This window comes from Vitis vinifera, chromosome 5 (genome assembly GCF_030704535.1).
Source record: "Vitis vinifera cultivar Pinot Noir 40024 chromosome 5, ASM3070453v1".
Lineage (NCBI taxonomy): Eukaryota > Viridiplantae > Streptophyta > Magnoliopsida > Vitales > Vitaceae > Vitis > Vitis vinifera.
In genome coordinates this window covers 18,609,789-18,637,370 of record NC_081809.1, presented here as the reverse complement: position 1 = coordinate 18,637,370, position 27,582 = coordinate 18,609,789, and the positions used below count along the sequence as shown (strand labels likewise).

The window sequence follows — 27,582 nt, the reverse complement described above, 5'->3', positions numbered from 1 at the left end:
ATGAAGGACCTATGTGACATTTTTTATCTATAGCCATAAAGAAAGTACCAAATAAAATTGTGTCAGAAAAAAAAAATGTTTCTCTTTTTCACTGTAAACATCTTGTGGTAAGTTAGATAAACATTTCTAACACATTCCACAAACACGCTCATTGTAATGCAACCATCATTGAAAAGAACTTCAAAGCAGTCAGTCTTAAACAAATTTGACTTGGTCTTCATTCTAATGGAACTTCATTGACAGCACAGGCCAAAATTGGTGGTTCATAATTTTGCAGAAGCACCATTGACAGCTGAAAGAAAATATCAAACATGATGGAAAGAAAACCAAGTTTGAAACAAATGTTTCATACCCGCATCACTAATCCAACTTCAAAGGATTTGGGCCCATAATACATATCATGCTCTAACACCCCCTCACGAGCAGCCCCATACCCACCACTATGAGCCCTTGATGTATATGGTGAGTGGTCTAACACTCCCTCAAGTGCGGCTTCATTGTGAAATCAGATGACTCGGACAAACAGAATGTGGAGTTAAGCTCAAATTGAAACACACAAAAAAAGAAGGGTTGGCAGTCGTTGAAGAGACTCAGCCATGGCCCCCAACATCAACCCTACTCTCCCTCTCCTCCTCCTTCTTCTTCTTTTCACTCTCCATCTCTCCTCTGTCTCCGCTTGGAAGAAGGAAGAGTTCAGAACCTGCAACCAAACCCCCTTCTGCAAACGAGCCCGCTCCCGCAAACCCCACTCCTCTTCCCTCTTCGCCACCGACGTCGCCATCCTCGACGGCGCCCTCACTGCAAATCTCCGCCAACCACCTCCCGAATCCCCCGATCAGGATCAGATCAAGCCCCTCCTTTTTACTCTTTCGGTTAATCAAAATGGCGTCGTTCGAGTCAAGATTGACGAGGACCCCTCCCTCGATCCGCCTAAAAAGCGCTTTGAAGTGCCCGATGTGGTCCTCCCGGAGTTTGAGTCTACGAAGCTTTGGCTCCAGCGGTTTCAGACAGAGACGGTCGACGGCGATTCGGGGCCTTCCTCGGTCGTTTACGTGGCTGATGGGTACGAGGCGGTGCTTCGGCACAATCCGTTTGAGGTCTACGTGAGGGAGAAACAGGGTAAACGTAGGGTTTTGTCGTTGAATTCTCATGGGTTGTTTGATTTCGAGCAATTGAGAGTGAAACAAGAAGGGGACGATTGGGAGGAGAGGTTTAAGGGCCACACTGATGTGAGGCCCTACGGCCCCCAATCCATTAGCTTCGATGTTTCCTTTTTTGATGCCGATTTCGTGTATGGCATTCCCGAGCATGCGTCAAGCTTTGCTTTGAGGCCTACTAGAGGGCCTGGGGTTGATGATTCTGAACCTTATCGGTTGTTTAATTTAGATGTGTTTGAGTATATTCATGATTCGCCATTTGGGCTCTACGGATCAATCCCATTTATGCTTGGGCATGGAAAGGCCAGGGGGACTTCAGGATTTTTCTGGTTGAATGCAGCAGAAATGCAGATTGATGTGCTTGGCTCGGGTTGGGATGCTGAGTCTGGGATTTTGTTACCCGAGTCAGGTGGTAGGATCGATACATTGTGGATGAGTGAAGCTGGTATTGTTGATACATTCTTTTTTATCGGTCCTGGTCCAAAGGATGTTGTGAGACAGTATACGAGTGTGACAGGAACGCCAGCGATGCCACAGCTTTTTTCGACAGCTTATCACCAATGTAGGTGGAATTATAGGGATGAGGAGGATGTTGAGAATGTTGATTCCAAGTTCGATGAGCATGATATTCCTTATGATGTTTTATGGCTTGATATTGAGCATACTGATGGGAAGAGGTACTTTACATGGGATAGGGTGCTTTTCCCAAACCCAGAGCAGATGCAAAACAAGTTGGCGGCAAAGGGTAGGCATATGGTTACTATTGTGGATCCACACATTAAGCGAGATGAATCCTTTCACCTACACAAGGAGGCCACTAGTAAGGGATATTATGTTAAGGATGCAACTGGAAAGGATTATGATGGGTGGTGTTGGCCTGGATCATCATCCTACCCGGATATGTTGAACCCAGAGATCAGGTCATGGTGGTCTGAGAAGTTCTCTCTCAAGAACTATGTTGGATCAACTCCTTGGCTGTACATTTGGAATGACATGAATGAACCTTCTGTCTTTAATGGCCCTGAGGTATGTTGCTTGTCCCATTTGATTTTATTCATAATAACATTTGACTGTGTCTTAAGTTCTTTCTATTTTTCAAATTTACTTCAAAGAACAAGGAACCATCATGATCATGAAATAGCTTTCTGCTTAGTAAGCGAATTCTGGATATTAACACTTATTCTGCTGGATATGACAAGATCACTAGATGACTAATGTAATCATAAGACTTTTTAAAGATGTGACTTGATCACTAGAAGACTAATTTAATCAAAAAGTTTTTTAAACCATCTTGAGATTGTAGGGTTTTGGCATTTCCCCTGCAGGTTTAGTAGATGAAATATGTGTAATATACTATTTACCTCCTTTTAGTTGGTAAACTACATATGTGCTACTTAAAATAATAGCCTATAATGTTATAGCATGCTGTTGCTGTAGAGTCATACTGTCATAGGTTATAATCAACTAGGAGTTTGACTGTGGTTATGGTTGGAGTTGCATGGTCCTGGCATTGTATCTACATGGACTGAATTGATGATGTGATGAATATGAGATCTCACATTTCATTGGGGTTAGTATGGCTCTATGAAAGAGTGGGAGTCAGGTAGCTTTTCTTATCTGTCTAATGAATTATGGTAGGAAAGATATGAAGAAACGTCATGAGAAGGAGAGGAGGCTCTTTAGACTTGGCTCAAGTGGCAGGGAGTTTGGATCAGGATGTGGGAGTTCCAGGTCCAATTTCCAATAGGGGCCAAGAAAAAAATGTTACCTTTGAGGGAGGAGGGGGGGATGGATTGGCAAAGAGAGTGATGGGCAACATGAAGCTGAGAATAATCTGTTGGAATTTGATTGGGGGTGCAGCAGAGAAGGCAGTGGGAGACATGAAGCTGAGAACTGTCTCTTGTAATTGATGGGGGCTAAAGGGAGACAGAAGTGGAGATGGGGCATATTCCTTGTTGTGTTAGTTTAGGAATGTGGACAAACTGAACAGGCATGTGTCTATGCTGAGTTTTGCAAGGAGTTGCAACAATTAAGGTCTTATGGGAGGACCATGGGTATCTGAAGGGAGACTTTTATTAGTTCATTTTCCTTATGAGAGATGGTTGTGTGAAAGGACATTGACCAATGAGGAGATTCTCAAATTTTATTAGAGTAACAACTTGACGGATTACCAAGATATACATTGGTATGACCATAGTTGTGAAAGGCGCGCCTAGGCTCGGGGCGACACGACACCACCCTCCGGCGCCTCGCCTGAAGGCAGGCGACGCCCCTTCAGGAAGGCGCCGCTTAGGCGCGCAAGGCGCTCGCCTCCGACAAGGCGTGAGGCGCTCGCCTAAGTCGCCTTCGACGGTCCGACCAGGTACGCACCCCTCTTTCTCCTTCTCCTTCTCCTTCTTCTTCTTCTTCTTCTTCTTCTTCTTCCTCCCGTCGGGTTGCAGAACTCTACACCCTCAACCCTAATTTTTTTTTTTTAATTTGTGGGACCAAACGGCGTCGTTTTGGCCCTATTTAATTTAAAAGGAAGGGTCCAAAACGACGTCGTTTTGGACCCTGTTCCTTTAAAAAAAAAAAACAGGCCAAAACAACGCCGTTTTGGCCTGTTCCTCCATTCCAGCCCCCTTTTCTGGTCTTTCTCAACCCGAGACCACTCCCAATCGTGCCCTAGCCTCAGCCGTGCTGGAGAAGTGAAGAAGAAGAAGAAAAAAATATATATATAGGGGAAAATAGGAGAAAATATATAAGTAAATTAGGGTGCACCTCACTTCACTAAAGCCCGCGCCTTAGGTGCGCCTTGCGCCTCAGGCTCCAGGACTACTTTGCGCCTTGGTGCGCCTTGAGCCTTTTAAAACTATGGGTATGACACTATGTTACATGGATTGGAGTACAAGTGTCAATTGCTAGTAATCATGTTCTAAAAATTAGGAATAAATTTTAGAACATGGTTGCATGAACAAGCAATCTCATTTCTCTTTTTTTCTTCATTCTATCCTCAAGAACAAATTGAAGTGTATGACTAAGATAGAATATCAAATCTGAGCCTAAGGTTATTTACAACAAAATAGGGATTTATTCTTCTTTCTTTGTTGAATGCACCTCTAGGTACATATTTGACCAATAGGTATGTTAGACACTTATCCTACACTGACCCATTATAATAGATGTGTCACTGATGCACCATATTGTGAGATACATCGCATTATTTCATGTGATACAGTAGATCAACGCTATTTTTGCTTTTACTTTTTCTTTTTACTACAAGATAGAAGAGAAGGTGCCTGTGTGATCTCTTGCTGTTATTGCACTAGGGTCTAGTGCATTTTTGTTTGTTTTTGTGTTTTTTTTTTTTTTTTTCCAACTTTTGAGAACGAAGTAGCAAGAATTGTTGGGAGCTTGAAGAATATATTGCAGGTCTGGTACCCTCCGCTGTGCAATTGTTGGTGCCGTACAGTTGTCAATGTTGTGCAATTGTCATGATTGCAAAATTTGTTTGAATACAACACTTAACAAATGGATGTGTGAATACAACACTTCAAAAATGCAATTTTGAAGTCTGCTTGCTAATCATGCTGCAAGTTGCTTAGCAAAATCAAGAGCCAAATGGCAGGTTTTGTTTGTGGAGGATTTTCTAAAGCCCCATGAGTTGTGTGGAGTTTCTCTAACTTGTTTTGTTATATCTTTCATCTATATGGCTGTTTTGCTCTTCTTTTCAAGTTCCCTTTTCTTCCTCCCTCTTTTTTTTTTAAATCAAGTCATGTATATTTAGGAAGGATTTCTTGTTCATCACTTTTAGTTACAAATTCATATCAATGATGTATTTGTTCTTGATAAAAAACTTGGAGTGTTCTATTTCAAAACTCCACGTTTGTTTGGGTTTACTATCTTAAAAGCCCAAGGGTGCGGACCCAGAAAAAGGAATATGGTTAACCCCAAAGTTCATTTGCATGTTAGCAATCACTTTGCTTGCCTCATCAATGTGCTTGTTTGAAGGAGTGGGAGAAAGAAAATAAAGTTCTGAAAAAGAATAAAGGAAAGGAAAGAAATATATGCTTGACTTGCTTATCAAAAAAAAAAAAAAAAAAAATTGAAATATATGCTTGAGTTAGAAATTAGTTTGCAAAGTTTGAAATTGGGAGGCAATAATAAACTAGTAGAACCTGTTTCAAAATTTTTGTTTTATGTATTTCTAAGGTAAATTATGTATGTATGTATGTATGTATCCGTCCTAGACTTATCTTGATTTAGGATTTTGAAAGAATAATTACATTAGGAACTTAGATACTTATCTTGATTTAAGATTTTGAAAGAATAAATACATTAGGAACTTAAATGCATGGCGCGGTGCATGTATATATGTATGTATTTTGAAAGAATAATTACATTAGGAACTTAGATGCGATGCGTGGCATGGCGTGGCGTGGTGTGTGTGTGTGTATGATGAGGATGAATCTTCAAGATATATATCAAGAAAGGGAATTAGTATTAGTTGTAATTAAAGTAGGATTAATATTACTTGGAATTATATTAGGATTAATATTTGTTGGAATCAAATTAGGATTAGCTAGTTGAGTTAAAATATAATTAGAATTTGAGTCATGATAGGTTATTAGAGTCTTAGTAGACTTTGGATGTTATAATTAGAATTAGAATCATAATAGGTTATTAGAGTCCTAGTGGACTTTGGATTTCTTAGAGAAGCCTATAAATAGGCTAATCAATGTAAATCAAAGGGATGAATTAATATGAATAATATTATATTTTCTTTCATTGCAAGCTTGCAACCCTCAATGGTGAGACTCCATGGATTTTCTTCTAGGTGAGACTCCTAGAAGGCCTTAGTGAGACTTTAAGGTTTTCCATCTTTTCTTCATTATTTCTTCTTTCTCTCTATTTCTTATCTTATAATTTTCTCTACCATAAAATTTATTCCTGTTCCTCTCCTTACACCCTAAAAATAAAACCCTAGCCCACCTATCCTTGAGTGTAGGCAACCATCCTAGGGTTGTCCTACATCAGTGTATTTTGAAAGAATAATTACATTAGGAACTTAGTAGGAACTTAGATGTGTGGCATGGTGTGTGTGTATCCTAGACTTATCTTGATTTAAGATTTTGAAAGAATAATTGCATTAGTGTGGACCCTCACCCGATCCACCGGATCGACGCGACTCGCTTTTAAAAGAAAAGAAAGAAATGAAAAAGTTGGTGTTTTCCAGTTTTGAAAAACCCGCCCCTGGTGAGGAACGGTGTTGTATGGAGTCGCCACTTACTTTTTATTTTTATTTTTAAAATGGGGAAAATTAAGTAAGAACAAAAACCCCTAATGACCCAAGTATGGAAAAAACGGTCTGCAAAAATTAGATTCTGGGTCCGGGAATCAGGTTACCCATTGGGAAGGTACCTCATGCGAGGTAGCACCCCTCTAGGCCCGAAACTCGGTCTCTACTAATGAATTGGGTATGTGGGAGCATATGGGTCAAAGATCAAATGAAACCTTAAGCCAAATAGATGTCATGAATCACACAATCCTAGTTGGTATTTGGCATGCATATGAATTCAACCAACCAAAATAATGAGTGCATACCTGTGGTCCCTAGCCAAGCGCTGCATAAAAGGTCGATAAACACCTAACAAACATTCAAGATTAAGCACCATGCATGCATATGATTCAACAATCAAAACCAACGATGTGTACCTGCAGTCCCTAGCCATGTGCTACAGCAGAGGGTGAGTCAGCCACGCAACATGTATTCAGAATCAAGCATCAAAGTTTGTGCCAAAAAGGAAGAAAGCTGGTTGAAATGAGGTAAGGGACTCCCCAATTGTCATACAAATCAAACTAGACTCATCTAGACCACACCATCCATAACTTCAAAATTGGCCCACACTAACTGAAATTAAACCCGGACTTAAACCTTCAAGATGGCTCACAAGTGCCCCATTGCAAATGGATACGGGCTCGAAAAATGCCAAAATCGAGGGCTACCCAAAGTCCTCTTGCAGAACAGGTTGAACCAGTTCTCAACTGGTACAACCTGTTGAGAAAAATTCCCAAATTTTTTTAAAAGACTCCTAAATGAGTAAAGAATCAAACAAAAGCAACGACACTCAATTCTGAGCCCGGACGAGTGAGAACCAAACAAAGAAATATCAGGTATTCCTCATGACTGACAGAGTCAGCCAGCCATAGTGCTGAACCGGTTGAACCGGTTCCCAACTGGTTCATTCGGTTGATAAAAAATCCCAGATTTGGCCTGAAAGTTCCTAAATGATTAAGGAAGCAAACAAAAGAAACGGTTCTCAATTCCGAGCCCGGATGAGTGAGAACCAGACAAAGAAAGGCAGGTGTTCCTCATGGCTGACAGAGGCAACCAGTTATGGTGCTGAACCGGTTCCCAATCGGTTCAGCTGGTTGATAAAAAATCTCAAATTCGGTCAGAAAATTCCTAAGTGATTAAGGAAGCAAACAAAAGAAACGGTTCTCAATTCCGAGCCCGGATGAGTGAGAACCGGACAAAGAAAGGCAGGTGTTCCTCATGGCTGACAGAAGCAGCCAGTTATGGTGCTGAACCGGTTGAACCGGTTCCCAACCAGTTCAGCCGGTTGATAAAAAATCCCAAATTCGGTCAGAAAGTTCCTAAATGATTAAGGAAGCAAACAAAAGAAACGGTTCTCAATTCCGAGCCCGGATGAGTAAGAACCAGACAAAGAAAGGCAGGTGTTCTTCATGGCTGACAGAGGCAGCCAGCTATTGTGCTGAACTGGTTGAACCGGTTCCCAACCGGTTCAGCCGGTTGATAAAAAATCCCAAATTTGGTCAGAAAGTTCCTAAGTGATTAAGGAAGCAAAGAAAAGAAATGGTTCTCAATTTCGAGCCCGGATGAGTGAGAACCAGACAAAGAAAGGCAGGTGTTCTTCATGGCTGACAAAGGCAGCCAGCTATGGTGCTGATCCGGTTGAACCGGTTCCCAACCGGTTCAGCCGGTTGATAAAAAAAAATCCCAAATTCGGTCAGAAAGTTCCTAAGTGATTAAGGAAGCAAACAAAAGAAACGGTTCTCAATTCCGAGCCCGGCTGAGTGAGAACAGGATAAAGAAAGGCAGGTGTTCCTCATGGCTAACAGAGGCAGCCAGCTATGGTGCTGAACCGGTTGAACCGGTTCCCAACCGGTTCAGCCGATTGATAAAAAATCCCAAATTCGGTCAGAAAGTTCCTAAACCATTCATAACCAATCAACAACAATCATGTGTGGCCTTTATTATCCACACCCAAGCAATACAATCTTCATATCAATGGGAAGAAAAGATGATGAGGAAGGAGAAAAAACATATGAAGACGAGGAAGATAAACTGTAGGTAAAAAAAAATTCAGCATGCTTACCTCAGAATCTCCACCAAATATGATCCGTGTATGCCGATGATGACTTCCAAAACTGAGATGCTGTCACTCTCCTCTTCAAAAAAACCACAGTGCTGAAGCTTTCCCCCACGCTCTCAACTCAGAAGATGCTACTGACCTTTTGTTTTTCTCACCAGCAAAATTTCCCCTCTCTAAAATGTCAAAAGGTCCTTTGCTCTCCTATCCTCTCACCTTTTATACTCATACCCCTCTTAGCATTTGAGCCTCCTGGGTTCCTTCCCTTTCAGCATCGAAATCCCCTTCATCAGCATGGGAATCACACCCCTCATTACTTCTCTTAAACTTACGAGGTCAGCTCACTCCCTTTAGTTTTCAGCTTGCTTCACCACCAAGAATCCATATGGATTCGTGGTGGGCTACAAGGAACCCAAACCAAGGCCTAAAATGGACCCACAACATTGCCCAAAACCGATCTGGAGCTTACGGGCCTGAGCCATGTAGGATTTAGGCCCCAAAATTACTAGAATTAGTGTTTTACCTCAACTGACTCAATGAACCGGCTGAACTGGCCGAACCGGATGGCAACCGGTTGAACCGATGGCAAAAAATTTTGAAAATTTGACAGAATGTTCCTAGAAGAGTAAGGAATCCATGAAAAAAACGGTGCGTGATTCCGAGTTCGGAAGAGGGAGATATGATCAAAACAATTACCAAAAATCAGTGTTCTACACCGGCTGACTCGATGAACCGGCTGAACCGGCTGCCAACTAGCCGACCGGTTGCAAAAAATTTTGAAAATTTGACAAAATGTTCCTGGAAGAATAAGGAATCCATAAAAAGAAACGGTTCTTGATTCCGAGTTTGGATGAGGGAGATACGATCAAAACAAGCCCGAGTGCTCCGAACCTCAACATGCCCCTATAAACTCCAACTAAGCTAAAACATCGGGATGACCCCACTTCCTTCCTATAGCGTGATGTGAACGACTAGGAAAATGGCCATGGTGACCCTCCAAAATGAACCACATATGCACCACAATGGACCACAGACAAACCCACACGAGGCTCGAACACCGACTAAGCCCAAAAAGGGCCCTAGTGGTGCCATATGCGAGCGATGGGTGGATGTGACACCCGAAGGATAAATGCCAGTGTTGAGGGACAAAATTGAGGGTCTACAATTAGGAACTTATATGCATGGTTAAAATAAAAATAAAACAAAATATAAACAATAAAACCTACACACTCTGAGGAACCTCTCTTTTGTGAATATATGGGCTAAAATATCAAAAAAGGAACTATTGTGTTTTCTGCTGCTGAAATTTTATTGTGAGTTGAAACATTTAATTGCATAAAAAATGTGACAATGCATCAATTTTTGCTAAGGTACATCAATGCATCAATTTTCTCCAAGGTATATGAATGCATTTTTTTTTTTGATAAGTAAGGTATGTCAAGGCATTTGCTAGTATGTTACTAATTTGTATCCTCTTATGTAAATGTATGAAATGAGAAACAGGCAACCTGAAGTTTCCTAATTGAGGTATTGTTACATCACTAATTTATCATAGATAAGAACTAAAGGTATGGCTATTACTTGGTCTTTATAATTAATATACATGACCATTTTACTAGAGTAGATTTGACTATGAGGAATTTAAATCAACCTGATGGTAACAAGTTGCTATTTAATCATAGTTGTTATAACTTACATCCTGGTGTTGTTGCATAATTATTTTTCTTTTACCAGGTGACAATGCCTCGAGATGCTTTACATTATGGAGGTGTAGAGCACAGAGAACTACATAATGCCTATGGCTACTACTTTCATATGGCTACATCTGATGGGCTTGTAAAGCGTGGAGATGGAAAGGATCGACCTTTTGTTTTGTCAAGAGCATTCTTTTCGGGAAGTCAAAGGTATGGAGCTGTTTGGACAGGAGATAATACAGCAGACTGGGATCAACTCAGGGTTTCAGTTCCTATGATTTTGACCCTTGGCCTTACTGGAATGACATTCTCTGGTATGTAAAACTTATTTAATTAAAGAATGGCATTTTTTTTTTTTAAATATAGGTTGTCATGGTTGATTTTTTATTACAGGTGCAGATGTTGGTGGGTTTTTTGGCAATCCTGAGACGGAGCTATTGGTACGCTGGTATCAACTAGGTGCCTACTATCCTTTCTTTAGGGCCCATGCTCATCATGACACAAAGAGACGAGAGCCTTGGTTATTTGGGTAGGATTATGTTTTACTATTAAGTCTATTATATTGAACTTGTGAACTTGATTATGAACTCTGAATTTTATTGTTGGTAGTTAGCTGGTCATGTATACTTTTGCAGAGAGTTTTCATTATTATGTCCAGGAGGGGAACAAAAACAGTTTCCAAAGCATGGACTTGTCAGAAAATTTTTCAGAAATTAAATATATGTTGTTTCTCTCCATAACCTGTTATCTGAATGTGTTGTAGTTTTTGCCAAAATTTATGTGGATTTTGGGTAGGGCAGTGAAGTGCACTGCAGTCTTAGCTTGCTTGATTTTGTTAGTGCACAATGATGTTCACTGCTGCCTTGTTCTTGTTGGTATGGCTTTTCTGCACAAAAAAAAATCTCAGTAGCTCTTCCATTGAATCCTTTCACTCTTTGATGGATTATTTTTTATTTTTTATCTTTTACTTTTTATTTTTTTTGTTTTTCATTTTTTTGTCCTTTTTCCAGAGAAACCATTAAAATTGAACCCTAAACCTATGCTTAGGGTGCCTTTGCTGATTTAGTCACTAGTCAAGGGAACACTCTCCCTGGTTTCTGGTTGTTTATGTTTTTTGTTTCCTTATGCATAGAAAATTAAATGAGATAGTTGTCCAAGGATGGTTTGGTCATGGGCATCAAAGGTCAATACAATAGGTGGAGTTGCATGGGCAAAGGGAATTCCCCGAAGAAATGAGATAAGGCTTTTATTAAGATTTTGGAGTTCTTTTCCTTTTACCACAGCAGTTATCAACTAAAGTACGGGTGTTCTTGAGGCATAAGCATAATAGTGATATGGGCATTTCTGATTTCATGATCCCCTGGATCCTGCCGGTTCCAGACACCTATGGTGCCTCATTGAAACTATGAAAGTCCAATCGATTTTGCATTAGTTTGGTCACATTTCAATTTGGATGTCAATGAACTCTCTTCAGCATGGCATCTGGATGAATCAGAGGTAGTCTCTACAAGTTCTTTTTTCAGGCTCAATTGGTTGACCAATTTAGAGAGTGCCGTATTAATATGTTGTCTAAGGTTGCAGAGCAATGTACCTTTCTTGTAATTGGTTTGGTTTGTTGTGTAAAGGATCTATATAGAGTTATAGACAACTTTAGTTTCCATTTGAGCTTTATAGGTTAGACATTGATTGCAACGATCAAAAGAAAAGTGGGGAAGGGGGATGGAAGTTGTTTGATGTTGCCATTTTTTCCCTATTCTTAGTTTGTTCAGCAGTTTTAAACATGCTGTCTTGTGTCTTTTGCTGCACTAAAACTATAATCTACACCAACCAATGAGATAATTTGTTTTGCTTAACTTATTAACTTATATGTTAAATTTGAGAAATGAAGTTTTATCAAGAAGGTAGTACATGTTATGTTTTACTGTCCATCAAAGAGAATACTGTATAGAAGTTGACAGTGAAAAGTGATAAATTGCTAGGGAGATTTACTACCTTAAATGGTAACTGGTGCTCATGAACTTATAGTATCACATAGGCTCTGACACTCTCTTCGGATATAAGTTCTGTCTTGTTCACAGGTGCTTCATTTGAGTATTACCAATTGAATATAATTGAGCACCTGGTTTAAGCATTGGATGAAACATCTGTTTCATGACTGAGGTATATAAGCAGTTGTTTATACAACCAGAGGAACTGAATAAAGTTGACACTATAAGCGGCATTGAATTGTCACCTTGTACATTTTAACCATCAATTACAATCTCTTTAGTGTTGAGATCTATTTTCGATATTGTAAAATCAGTGGTAAGCATGTGCTTTGTATTGATTCTAGGGAGCGAAATACGGAACTTATGAGGGATGCCATTCACACTCGATATGCACTGCTCCCATATTTTTACACATTATTCAGAGAGGCCAACACAAGTGGTGTTCCAGTTATGCGTCCACTTTGGATGGAGTTCCCTTCTGACAAAGCTACTTTCAGCAATGATGAAGCTTTCATGGTTGGGAACAGTCTTTTGGTGCAAGGGATCTATACTGAGGTGCTCTTGGAACATAATTTTTACTTGTTTTGGTTTGTTTTGCTTTCATTTTTTTTGCTTGTTTCCCTCTTGCACTTTCTTCGTTGTAATCCTGTGTTTCTTAAACTGATACATAAATTAAATTCTTTTCAACCAGCAAGTGAAGCATGCGTCAGTGTATTTGCCAGGGGGACAGTCTTGGTATGACCTGAGAACTGGAATTATCTACAAAGGAGGTACGGCACACAAGTTAGAGGTTTCAGAAGAGACTATTCCTGCTTTTCAAAGGGCTGGAACCATCATACCAAGGAAAGACCGGTATCGACGAAGCTCTACCCAGATGGCAAATGATCCTTACACTCTGGTGAGTATTTGATGCTGAAGTGACCCTTCTATAAATATGCTGCAGCATCTGACTATCTGAAATATGGGTGTGCATATGTTCCAACCCTGTCATACTCAATTTTTATTTCTATATTTGTGGTCTTTGCTTTGAGGGATTTGAATTCCCACTTCTCTATCCTACTTGGGCTTTAGGCCCCAAGACACTGCTTTAAAAACCAAAAAATAAATAGCTAATTCCAAATGTCCTTGAGATAAGGTAGCGACTTTTAGGTGGAGGAAAGGGTTTACGAGTACAAAAGATGTTGTAAATATTAAGTTGATGCTTCATTAGATCTATTTCAAATATTTGACATCCTGAAAATACCTTGAATTTTTTAATAATTTTGTCAACATATCCAAGATATCACTGATGTGTCAATATGTCAATTTGCAGTTTTTATATTAGAAATCTCTGCATAACTGTCTGTAGCACAAATGACATTGGATGTATGGGTTTTTGACATTGATCATGTCAATGCTATCTAAATTCATGGTTGGCATACAGAAACAAACACATTCATTTTGTTCAATGGTAGATACAAAGGATGAGCAGTCCTTCCAAGATGTACAATTACCAATCAGAAAGTAGAAAAAGTATACCGCCGCACAAAGACTAACAATATGTGCAGAGACTATAGGCAGAAAAAACAATGTACACACTGTAAAAGCTCTTTAAACTTAGGGTGGAAAAAAATCAACAATCAAAGGAACCAAGTGTTTTTGCTCCTTGGCTAATTGGTTTACAAATTGATTAGCTGAACAAGGAACCTTAGAGAAGGAGCATCCCACCTATTAGAATTTTGTGGAGCAACTTCCATGCACCTCTCTCCCTATTAGACACCTAATACATAACAACAACAAAATCTTCCTCTACCTTTAGGTTGGGTTGACACAACCTTTAGAGTGATGCGAATTACTAAAGGTGCTAGTACTATTGTATAAGCTTCACAAGCAACTAGGGAGTTGTACTTCCATAATTTTGAATGAGGTGTACATAACACCATTGTGTTATCATTTAATGAATGAAGATGTTTATTTTTTATTTTAAGAACAATTAATTGTGGGCAATTAATTCCCCACAATAAATTGGAAGTACAGGCCCTTCCTTTTCCTTTAGAGCACCAAATTAATCTTGCATGGCCCATGTTACATTTGGAGGTGTAGCAATGCATTGCACGTAAAGTAAAAATTTTAGAAAAAAGTGTACTGCCCCATCAAGCTAACTTTCTACCCTGACATTGATTTATTATATATGGCTTTGGGAAAAGCTTACCTTCTGCTTCGATGAGTCTTCCCTCTTGAGAGGGGGTGACCAGCCCTTAGGCTGCCTCTTTTCCCATTTTTGTTCCCTTTTTAGAATGAGGGTCTTCTCATTGTTTAGTTCATATAGATTGAGAAATTCCATTTTGTTGTCCTTGCAAATTGTTTCTCTCCTCTTCCATTCTTGATGAGACATGGTATACTAAGAATTAGAGTTCTTCCATGGATCCTATTATCCTTGCAGATTATTTTGTCTCTTTTCTTCCAGTCTTGATGAGGCGTGTTGAACATTGGGCTCTAACAATCCTTTCCTCAAAATCTCTCTCTATCTCTCTTCTCTCTCTCTTTTTTTTTTTTTTTTGTTTTCTTTTTTTGAGTCTTATTAAAATTAGTACTCTCCCTCTCTTTTCTCAAGGTAAGCTCTTTCGGAGATCCAAAAGTTCTCACAATTTCAGGTCTTTTCCTTGGTTGGTGGCTAATAGTAAGATTAATACAAACAATCTGCCTCATCATAGGAGTCTTCGTAAAGAGGAATGCAAGGATTATACGACGAAATTAGTGGTTGATTTTGTTGAAGGATATCTATGTTTTCATCTCTTTGGATTTAGCTACCAAGAAGGTTTTCTGTTGTTTCACTTGGGATTACTTTTACTAGATTTGATATCACTCGGCTCCTCACATAAGTGAGTGTTTCAGGTTGAGTGGACTCCACTGGTAGGTATCCTAAAACTCAACTTAGATTATGCTCCCTGGGCACTTTGTTCAAATGGAGATTGGTGGTTTAGTGCAAGACCATATATGTGAGATGATCCAAGCTTTTTCTTATGTAGTAGCCTTTGTACTAGCCAGTGAGTTAGAGATATTAGCGGTACTAAGTAGTTTGAAAATGACAAGAGAGTTAAGTACCTTCAATTTTATGGTGTACAGAGATTGGGTGACAGTTCTTTCTTGGCTGGCAAACAGAGATTTTTTGGTACAATTACATGTGTGTTTTTTTTTTTTTTAATAAGTCTAAAAAAATGGTAGTTGCAAATCTATTTCTGAAAATACAACACTTAATATTCACATCAAAATTGTTTTTTGAAAAGTGATTTCAATATAAATTTATAAATTGTGCTTATACTAAAACCCGATTTTGAAAAGATGATTTTTGTGTATAAAATCATTTTTTGAAAAGACAATTTTAAAAGTGCTGTATTTTTTTTTATTGCAAAAATTAATGAAATGCTGTCTTTAAAAATAATTTTTCTAAAATAATGCTATTTCAATAAAGAAACCCATAAACAGGTGGAGAGGGTCGTGGAAATATGAACATGAGATATTGATAATTGTGGATCTCTCTGGAGTTTAGGGCTACAATTTCTCTTAGAAGTCAAGATTGGAAAATCAAGAAGTTGATAGGCTGACCATGGGAGGAGCCATTTTCTTAGTTGACTATTTTAGGCATTTCATCCCCCCTTGAATTTTGTGGACTAGTCCTTCACCTCTACTTTTGGATTTGGAAGCTTGAGTGGTCTTTTCTATGAGGAGTTATGTGTTGCTCTAGTTTTATTATGTCCACGTATATTTTCATTTCTGAAGGACTTTTAATCCTTCTTGTAAATCTTCATTTACTTTATACTCATACAAGTATAATTTCTCATTCAAAAGAGAGGGAAAGGAAAAAAGGCATCAAAGTTTGTCCCCATCAAGAGGGCAGCAGTTGACATGAATGCAGAAGTTTAGATGGTTTTATTTTTCTCATTTATTCGAGAGAACCTTTGTGAAATTTTAATGTTCCTGTGCTATCGAGATTGTTGCAATATGTGGCATTGAATTGAACTTAAGGGAGGTGTTTGGTAGGCTGGAAGCCAATAAGAACTCAGCTCTTCAACAAGTGGAGTTTTGGGACGGGGTGGAAAGGGAAAGGAGCTTGTCTGAAGGAGAAACTGAGCTGAAAAAAGAAGCCAAGGATTCCTTTAAAAAATGGGTCTTAATGGAAGAGACCCACTGGAGACAATTGTCAAGGGAATTGTGGCTTAAGAAGGGAGATAGAAACACTGGATTTTTCCATAGGATGGCAAATGCTCACCGAAGGAATAATTCTCTGGATAGAATTAAAATTAATGGAGTTTGGATGACTGAGGACCAGGAGGTGAGGGAGGGGATAGTGAGTGCTTTTTAGCAGTTACTGTCAGAAGAACCAGGCTAGAGGGCGGATATTGAGGGGCTGCACCTTAATCGCCTCAATTCCCATGAAGCTGATGTCTTGGAGATGCCATTTACTGAAGAGGAAATTTACGCTGCCCTAATGGATATGAATGGTGATAAAGCTCTAGGCCTAGATGGCTTCATAGTTGCTTTTTGGCAATCAAGCTGGGAGCCAGTGAAGGAGGAGATTATGGACTTGTTTAGAGAATTTTATGACCAGTGTTCTTTTGCCAAAAGCCTCAATTCCACTTTCTTAGTCCTCATTCCCAAGAAAGGAGGGGCTGAAGACTTGGGTGATTTCCGGCCAATCAGTTTGTTAGGGAGTTTGTACAAGCTCTTGGCTTAGGTGTTGGCGAATAGGCTAAAGAATGTGTTAGATAAGGTGGTTTTCGGGGACCAAAATGCCTTTGTGAGGGGCAAACAGATTTTGGATGCGTCTCTTATTGCCAATGAGGTGATTGATTTCTGGCACAAAAGGAACGAGAAAGGGCTGATTTGCAAATTGGACATTGAAAAAGCCTATGACAGCATTAATTGGAATTTTCTTATGAAAGTTATGTTTAAAATAGGCTTTGAGTCGCGGTGGATGAAGTGGATTTGGTGGTGCATCTCAACTGCCAAATTTCAGTCATGATCAATGGGATGCCGGCTGGCTTCTTCTCGAATTCCAAGGGGCTGAGGCAAGGAGATCCTCTTTCCCTGTATCTCTTTGTGTTGGGCATGGAAGTGCTGAGTAATCTGATTAGAAGGGCGGTTGATGGGGGCTTCTTGTCAGGCTGCAGAATTCGGGGGAGAGGGGAAGAGGAGATGATAGTTTCACATCTTCTTTTTGCTGATGATACAATCATCTTTTGTGAAGCTAGGAAAGAGCAACTTTCCGCTCTAAGCTGGATTTTGGCTTGGTTTGAGGCGGCTTCCGGTCTCAGAATTAATCTAGATAAAAGCATCATAATTCCGGTTGGTGAGGTGGAAGATATTGAGGAAATGGCTGTGGAGCTTGGTTGTAAAGTGGGATTGCTGCCCACTGTTTACTTGGGGCTGCCCCTTGGAGCTCACCACAAAGCTGTCTTTATGTGGGATGGGGTGGAAGAGAGAATGAGGAAAAGATTAGCTCAATGGGAAAGACAATATATTTCGAAGGGAGGGCGTATCACCTTAATCAAGAGCACTATGGCCAGCTTACCTATTTACAATATGTCCCTCTTTCGAATGCCTAAGAGTGTTGCAAATAGACTCGAAAAACTACAAAGAGATTTTCTTTGGGGAGGGGGAAGCTTGGAGAGGAAAGTCCATTTAATTAAATGGGAGGTGGTGTGCACTCAAAAGGAGAAGGGTGGCCTTGGCATTCGGAAGATTGATCCCCTGAACAAAGCGTTGTTGGGTAAATGGCAATGGAGATTTGCTGTTGAAAAGGATAATCTCTGGAAGTTGGTGATTGGGGTGAAATATGGTCAGGAAGAGTTTGGGTGGAGAACTAAAGAAGCCCGTGACACTTATGGAGTGGGGGTTTTGAAGGAGATTTTGAAGGAAGTTAAGTGGTGCTGAGATAACATAAAGTTTAAGGTGGAGAAAGGGACTAGAGTTAAATTCTGGACTGACCAGTGGTGTGGCAACGCGGCGCTGTCCCACTCTTTCCCCCAGCTTTTTGAGTTGGCAGTCCACAGGAATGCAACGGTCAATGAGATGTGGGACCCAAGCATGGGTCAAGGAGGTTGGAATCTTAGATTTCATAGAGACTTTAATGATTGGGAGCTGGATTTGATTAGAGAATTGCTTAATATGCTCAGGGACTTCAGGATAACTTTAGAGGAGGACGTTGTGCTTTGGGAAGGGGGGGTCATGGAAAATATGGGGTTAAGGTTGCCTACAACGTGCTAGCTGTTATCAATGCATGCGCCTTTCCGGCTAAATGCGTTTGGGTGGACAAGGTCCCAACCAAAGCGGCCTTTTTTGCTTGGGAAGCCGCGTGGGGGAAGATTCTTACCTTGGATAGGCTGCAGAAAAGGGGTTGGCAGCTTCCTAACCGCTGTTTTTTGTGTGGTTGTGAAAAAGAAAATGTAAATCACATTCTTTTACATTGTATAGTGGTAAGGGCCCTTTGGGAAATCGTCTTTGCCTTTGTTGGGGTTCAGTGGGTGTTCCCAGAGTCAGTGAAAGAGGCGTTATTCAGTTGGAGGGGCTCTTTTGTGGGGAAAAAAAGGAAAAATTTTTGGAATTCTATACCATTGTGTATTTTTTGGACGGTATGGAAGGAGAGGAATAGATTAGCTTTTAAGGAAGGGGTGTTACATATACAGAAACTCAAAAATTCTTTTGTATGTACCTTGTGGAGTTGGGCTAGGGTGTATATTAGAGAAGAGTCCTCTTCACTCTTAGGCTTTTTGGAGTGGCTAGCGGCCACTTAAGGGGGGGTAAGGGTGCTTGTTTTTTGTGCTTTTGTTTTAGGCTGATTTGTATAGTCCCTGTATGCTTTGTGGCCTTTGCCTTTTAATATATTTGTGGTTATCTATCAAAAAAAAATTGAACTTAAGGTCCATCCCAAGAAGGACATAGATTGGTATCAAGTGGTGGACACATTCTTTATCTCCATAAAGTTCAATATGTTGGCTGTATGCAGTTTTGACAATATATCTGATTTAATTGCATGCTTGGGCAGCCCTGATGAGGGATTTTCCAAAGAATCTTGCACTGAACTTTTATTTGGAATTGCTGTTAGTTCTGTTCAGATTGAGTTGATAAAGAATGATCCTGATAATCCTCTCATTTGGTCCTTTACACTTGGTTGCATGTATTATTTATTCCCTGTTTTGTTGCTTATTTTTATTGTTTCTACATCCTGCTCTCCATTGATGAAGATGAAATTGTAGTTTTCTCTATGGCATCAAAATAACTCTCAAGCTTACCGTATGTTTTCTCTCACTGTTCATCTGTTACAGGTAATAGCTCTAAACGGTTCTCATGCGGCTGAAGGAGAACTCTATATTGACGATGGCAAAAGCTTTGAATTTAAGCAGGGGGCCTACATCCATCGCCACTTTGTGTTCTCAGATGGTAAGCTTACATCTTCAAGCTTGGTGCCCAATGCCGGTAGAACCCTATTTTCATCAGCATGCGTCATTGAGAGGATTATAGTCCTGGGCCACTCTTCTGGACCAAAAAATGCCCTCATCGAACCCTCAAATCGAAAGGCTGAAATTGAACTTGGGCCACTTTGGCTTCGAAGAGGGAAGAGTGCGCCTGTTCTAACCATCCGCAGACCTAATGTTCCAGTTGCAGATGATTGGACTATAAAAATTTTGTAATAGGTTTAGTTTGTTGAACATCTTCCTGGAAACTGATCTGTCCACTGTTAGGATGTTGTTACAAACTTGAAAAATTAGATTTGTTTCCTAATCTGGGTGGGACATAACCCATTTTCTTTGAAATGGGGTTATTTATAAAATTGGAACACACCACTTTACAACATTGTGCAGGCAAAGAAGCCTTGTTTTCTGCAGTTTGCTTTTCTTTTAATGAATGGAAATTTTTGGTAGGTGAATGCTGCTGTTAGATTTCATCTTTTAGATTGCTTGGATGATAAAAATAAACATATTTATCCTTGAATTTGCCATCTTTTACATATGAAAGCAGTTTGGTTTCATTTTTGAAAGAAAATTTGTCTCCATGACATCAAATTTTCTGAAGTTGGTGTGAAGGGCTTTTCCCTTCTAAGGCATTTGTGGATACCCCTTTTACCATAAATACATTTTCCTCAATGTTTTCCGACAAATTAGGGGGAGAAAATAGAGATAAAATAAAATAAAAATAAAAGGAAAAAGAAAAAAATGAAGAATGATAAAATAAAATTTTAATTTAATAAATTAATTTATATATATTTTTTAGGATTTATTTTACTTATTTTATGTAAGTTCTTAATTAATTTGAATCATATTTGGTGTTTTTTTTATGAGTACTTTCTTAAAATCAAACATATTTTATAAAAAAAATGGATAATATTTGTATATAAACAAAGTTGTACTTTTCCTATATGTATTAGATGTTTACTACATTCAATATATTATCATTTATAAAACAAAATAAACAAAATTGTAAATTAGATTTTTAGAAAGTAATTTTCGAAATTTTACCGTTGCTTGCTAACTTGGTCTTAACTTAGACATGTTAATCATCTTGTGTTTGATTCCTGTTCTCTCTCCTCTCATGAAATTTTACTACTTAATAGAAATTTTTTTTGTTGGAAAACATATTTTGTTTTTGTAACCAAGCATCCTGCTATCATTAGCTTGAATTTAAAATATATGATAATTAAAAATATATATTTTTTTTCTATTTTATTATTAGAAATAAAAAAAAAATCTAATAATTTCTAACATTTATTACCAAACATCCTCTTAATCATCTTGCACATGGTCCTATTTAATTAATTAGATTTATTAAGATATAATTAACTAGTTAGCTTAAATGAAAAAAACCATTCATTAGCTTTTGTACAATCTCATGTATTTACCAAAATACCCTTGTTCATCCATATGAATAAAAAAAACTCAAATATTCCTCAAACAATACATCATTAAAGAATATAAGCTCGAGTGAGGACTATTGGGATTTATAGGAAAATAGTAACTTCTTTAAAATCCAATTTTGAAGTTAATTCAACATCCTACTATAGAGAGTCAAGTGTATTTCTAGTATCCTATGATGTTAAATTGAGATATAAAACTTGGGTTTGTGACTTATTAACAACTACATGCAAATACCCTATGAATTGATATTCATAATCTAATGAGGTGAATGTTCTCAACATCTTAAGATTACCTTTAAAGGGATATATTGTTTCAAACATATGAGATATCATGATGTCCATTTTGAGAATACTTACGGAAGTATGAGACCACTTCGAGGTTTCCTCCGTAGGTCAAAACCACTAAAGACCTCAATACTAGCTTAATAGTCTCTCAAGGTTCAGAGTTTATACAACATAGTAGCTTGGTGTAATCATTACTATCCAATAGCTAATATCATGACTCACCATAAGTCCTATCTAATGTGTAACTATATACATTGGTGTACTAATTGTGAGAACTTCATCCTAATAATCAAGACAAGTCATCTCCCAAGTGGAAGGTTGTGCATTGTAGCCTCACATAGATTGCCTAAATCCATGAAACAGTTATGAGCAACTCATCTACTTGCATGAAACATATGACTTATATTTTCTATGTAACCCCTAATGTACTCAATTCATATACAATGCAAGTGATGCAAGTCTGACTGCTTAATCATAGATAATGCATAAATAGGATAGTAAATGGAAAACTAGAATCATCATATAAATTATGAAAACCATTTATTGTTACATCATATCATGCTTTTAAGGGATCTATTCTAAAAAGCTCCCACTAGTAGTGAAACCACGTTGTGAATACATTTGACACTTATGTTATCCTCATGACTATCAAATATTTTACTAGTTAAAGTCTTAGTCAAATGATCTGTCGGGTTCTCGTAGAAGGTATCCTCTTCACAACATCACTTTTTTATATTATCTCACGAATAAGGCGATACTTTCTGTCAATGTGTTTATCCTTTTGATGGTTCCTTGATTCTTTAGACTATGTTACCATCTCACTGTTATCACAAAATCAGATCATAAGCAGTACAACCAAGGGAATTACCCCAAGTCCCATAATGAACTTCCTAAGCTAAACAACTTTCTTTACTACTTCAAAGGAAACAACATACTTGACTTCCATAGTGGAGTTATAAATGTAAGATTGCTTCACACTTCTCCAATTAACAACTCACCATCTAGAGTGAACACAAAGTCAAAGGTTGACTTACAAAAGTCTTTATCAAACTAAAAGTTCAAATTTATGTACCCAATGGGTTCCAACTCATTGCTATGGAACACAAACATATAATATCTCGTTCTCCTGACATACTTGAGTATATACTTGAATGTTGTCTAATAATACTATAGTTTTGGATTAGACTGATATCTACTCACCATTCATATGATAAAGCAAATGTCTAATCTAGCACACAACATTACATACATATGACTATCCACTGTTGAGGTATATGTTACTACTTTCATACATAACCAAAACACAATCATCTTATTATTGCAATCTTAACTTTAATCCCAAGAATATATTGTGCTTCTCCCCTTCTTTCATTTGGAACATAGTCGACAACCATATCTTGATTGATGACATTAACTTCACATCATTCTTAATGAGTAGAATGTCATCAACACACAAGATCATGAACACCACCATGCGTCCCTACATATTCTTGTACACACAAGGCTCATTCTCATTTTATTCAAAGTCAAAAGTTTTAACTACTTAATCAAAATGTTTGTTTCATGAACGAGATGCTTGCTTTGATCCATAAATGGATTTATGCAACTTGTATACCAAATGCCCTTAGCCCTTGTTGTGAAATCGTATGGTTGCATCATATAGATGCTCTCATCAGGATAGTCATTTAATAATGTTGTCTTGACATCCATTTTCCATATCTCATAATTGAGATATTTCACACCGAACAAAAGTATTCTGATGAACTTGAGAATGATTACCAATAAAAAGGTCTCCTCGTAGTCAATGTTGGGAAACCCTTGGATAATAGGTGCATGCTCTCTAACAACCAAAGGGCACTAGATCTACACAATGGAAGTGATAAAGATACAAAATTATAGATATAGGGCTTAAAACATAGACATTTGATCTAAATGTTCCTAGATTGATATCAAATGAAGCAAAAGACAATGTGAATCTAAAAAAACCTCATAAGATTCCACTTGAAAGCTCGCTTTCCTAGATATTGGCACATGAGAATGGTGGAATCCTCTTCATAAGGATGGAGGCTAGGGTTCTCACTTCTTTCTGGAAGACAAAATGATTGAACTGCCAAGCTAGAATCCCATAAGGGGGCTTATATAGGTTTTCTTGTGGGCTTAAGTGACTTAAGCCCATCTTAGGCTTAGGTCACTTAATCTAGCCTATTAGGTCATAATTAATTAATTAGTTATATTGGAATCTAATTAATTAATTCATTCATAAGCTTTTGTGCAATATTGTGTTTTTATCCAAAATGCTCTTATGCACACTTATGAATAAGAACCCATCTATCCTTCAAATGATGTGTTACAAAGGAATGTGAGTTTGAGTGGGAAAAAAATGTGACCCATAGGAAAATATTGTCTCTTTCATAATCTTATTTTAAATTTGACTCAACATCTCACTATAAAAGATTCAATTATACTCAAGTATCCTATGATATTGAAACGAGATATGAACCTTGGGTCCATGACCTACTAATTGACAACATGTAAACTCTCCATGAATTTGTGTCAATAATCTAATAAGGTAGATGTTGTCAACTTTTGATGATTACCTCTTTAATCCTTGAGTCTTAAATCTTCTTATTCTATGAACTAATAAACTTAATCTCATAAAGTGTATGTTTCAAATTCATCTAAAGGAATTATTATGACTATATTTTACATGATTACAAGTCCTTAGCATCACCCAAGAAGACACACTATCTTAGTCTCATGAGATATTATGTTGCCTATCTTGTGAATATTTATTGTCACCTATCTTAATCAATAATGATCAAATTTGTAGAGAATATATGACTACCTTAGGATCTCACCCATAGCTCAAAGTCACTAAAGACCTTAACACTAACTCAATATTCTCTTAAGGTTAAGAGCTCATGTAACATAGTAGCTTGGTGAAGTTATAACTACCCGATAATTAATATCATGATTCACCAAAAGTCCTATCTAATTTGTAAACATACACACTGATACACTAACCATGGGAACCCTATTCTATTGACTAAGACAAGTTATCCTATCAATTAAGAGGTAGTGCATTGTAACCTCATGTGGATTGCCTAAGTCCATGAACCAGTGATGAACAACTCATTTATTAGCACGAAACCCATGACTTGGACTTTTTACACAACTCCTAATATGGCCAATTCATGTATAATGCAAGATGATGCAAGCCTAAATGCTCAATCATAGATAATGCATAAATAGGATAGTAAATGGAAAATTAGAATCATCATATAAATAAGGAAAATCATTTATTGTTACATCATATCATGTTTTTAAAGGTTCTATTCTAACAATCTTCTACTATTCCTCAAGCATATTGGGACAACATCTGACACCTATGTTATCCTTATAACCATCAAAGACTCTGCTCGACAAAGTCATGGTGAAGGGATCCATTAAGTTCTCATAGAAGTTCTCTTTTCCACAACATAATCGCTTCTATACACTATCTCACAAATAAGAAAGTATTTTTTCTCAATATGTATCATGACTACCCAATACTAGTGCACGCACCATGAGAATACCATCATGACGACTAAGATAAGTCATCTCTCCAATTAGGAGGTAGTGTACTATAGTCTTTAGCGAATTGCCTAATTCCATAAACTAACTTTGAACTACTCATCATCTTACAAAAAACCTATGACTTTGATCTTTTGTAGAACTTTCAATACTCTCACATCATGTACTAGGCAACTAATATAGATATGAATGGACAAACAAATAATTAATACAATCAAGAATATAAATGAGAACCATAAATCATGATGAATAAATATATTAATAAATTCTTATTTTGTTACATCATGACATGCTTTTAAGGGGATATATCTTAATAGTTGAAATCAAGTTTTTTTACTATAACCCCTTAGGGCAAGTAAGAAGTTATTAGGATAGAGCCCTTAAAAGCATAACATAATGTAATAAATTTTGGGGTTTATTAGGTTAGGATAGAGCCCTTAAAAAAATGACATGATGTAACAAATATGAAATTCATTATTTGTTTAATGATGTTCTAGTTTCATTTTTATCTATACTTATTCCATGCATTATACTTTATGAATATTTTAGCCTATCATTTATTGCATTGTACATGATTTGTGTGCATTAGGAGTTGCACGAAAGGTCTAAGTCATGAGTTACTTTCAAGTAGTTGTTTTATTCACAATTGGTTCATGGACCTTGACAATCCATTTAAGGTTGTAATGTACTACTTTCTAATTGGAGGGTTGATTGGTCTTAGTTATCAGGATAGGGTTCCTATGGTGAGTGCACTAGTATATACAATTACACATTAAATAAGCCTTATGGTAAGTTGTGACATATGGTTATCAGGTAGCCATGACTTTACAAAGTTGCTACACTGTATTGTCTTTCAAACTTGAGAGAATGTTAGGCTTGTGCAGAAGTGAGTAATGACTTTGACATATATGAGAAAGATCCTAAAGTGATCATATATTCCCTATAGATTGAGTCACTGTTAATAAAAATTAGTAGCAATAAGTATTCTCAATAAAAGTACTATGATATCTCATGTACTTCGAGACAATGTGTCTCCTTGGGTGATCTTAAAGACATGTAGAAATCCATGAGCCCATGGTAATTCCTTTAATGGAATTTGACATATGCTTTTAGTGAGTTACGGTATGTCATTTCATCACATAATAAAAGGATTTGTAACTCAAAGGATGATAGAGGGTCTTTGAAAGACCGATAACTTTTACCTTGTTATACCACGAACATGGATTGAAATATTAGATTTTACGGATATATCGGTATTTCGATTTTATAGATATATTGGAAATATCGGAAAAATATCGATGGAGCGAAAATTATTTAAAATTCATAGGAATTCTTGGAAAAACTCAAAAAAATGATAAAATAAGTAAAAATACACATTTTCAAGTTATCTTATAAGTGTAATTGACATATATATGATAAAAAAGAAAAACATCGTAAACAGAGATATATCGGTAAATTCGATATTTAAATTTTAAAAATAATAAATATGAATTTTGAAAGCGTATAAAGTTAGAATTGAGTTAAAAAATATTTGATTTTATTAAATAAAAACAATTTCTACATATGACATTACAATAGTCCTAAATATATGGTTCTATTATATTGTTAGATGAAGGGAGCCCATCTTGTTAAAGACAATATTTATTTAAAAATTTTTAAAATACTTTTATTAAAACATGTTTTTATTATATTTTAAATAAAATATTAAATTAATTTATATAAAATATTTTATTTGAGATTTGATTTTTTAAATTTTATTAAAAATATATAATAACAACTTTTTTTATTAACATTAATTTATTTAAATAATTAAAATTATTAATAATTTATTTTATTAAATTAATTTTAATTTATAAAATACCTATGATAAAAATTGAAATTTCAATCTATGATAGTGATTTAATCAAAATAAAGGTCTATAATTAATAATTATTTATATAGAGAGAGGAAAATTGTTCTCATGATTTGTTTTTTTTTTTTTTTTTATCTCTGCTAAATCTAAAAATCAAAACGGCCACCACTTCTCTCACTCGGGCATCAAGAAGCCCTTTCCTGAAGTTGCCCTCCAGACCAGAGAATCCCTAAAAAGGCCCTATTTTCCTCTGCCACTCTCAATCCTCGTAGGTACTAATCTAATCATGTTATTGTTTTTTTTTTGCAACCCCCGTTTGATTCCCAAGAAAATCCATCCCCCATTCGATTTCCGGGAAAATTCATCCTCGTTTGATTTCCGAGAAAATCCATGCAAAACCCCCAAGGAAAACAAAAAAAAAAATGCTTATCTTTTGCTCCCTGTGTTTTCTGAATCTGTTTTACGGGTCTCTTTGCTGTTGTGCCATTGGATTTAAATTTCACGAACCCTAAATCCACGATTTTTGAGGCAGGCTGAAAAACACAACCTTTGCCTACAAATCATGATCAGATTACCAAATAGCATTGATGTTTTTTTATAAAAAAAAATTGGACAGATTTTGTATCCTGTGCGCGGGCTGGACTGGTAGGAAATATCGGGAAATTTCCCGAAAAATCGGTAAAAATACCGATAAAATACCGAAATATCGGCGATATTTTTTGAAATCCTCCTCCGGCTGCTCCGCGCGTCAGCTCCACTCGCGATTTATG

General features: G+C 37.3%; 2 protein-coding genes across 3 annotated transcripts in view; both read left to right on the top strand.

Moving 5' to 3' along the window:
* Positions 1 to 187: 187 nt before the first annotated feature.
* LOC100248748 (probable glucan 1,3-alpha-glucosidase) lies at positions 188 to 20,045 on the top strand. Its single transcript, XM_002270164.5, has 6 exons — positions 188 to 2,183; positions 10,265 to 10,538; positions 10,618 to 10,753; positions 12,557 to 12,767; positions 12,904 to 13,110; positions 19,517 to 20,045. Exons 1-6 carry the CDS (start codon positions 597 to 599, stop codon positions 19,880 to 19,882), a joined length of 2,781 nt encoding a protein of 926 aa, XP_002270200.1. The 5' UTR covers positions 188 to 596; the 3' UTR covers positions 19,883 to 20,045.
* Positions 20,046 to 26,980: 6,935 nt separating this feature from the next.
* The window catches only part of LOC100253844 (uncharacterized), a 33,041-nt gene continuing 32,439 nt past the window's right edge, over positions 26,981 to 27,582 (top strand). The window contains exon 1 of one of the 2 annotated variants that reach the window (XM_059737004.1): positions 26,981 to 27,084. The gene's annotated coding sequence lies outside the window, so the exon portion shown is untranslated. The remainder of the gene's footprint in view (positions 27,085 to 27,582) is intronic. The other variant, XM_059737005.1, reaches the window with a different exon arrangement.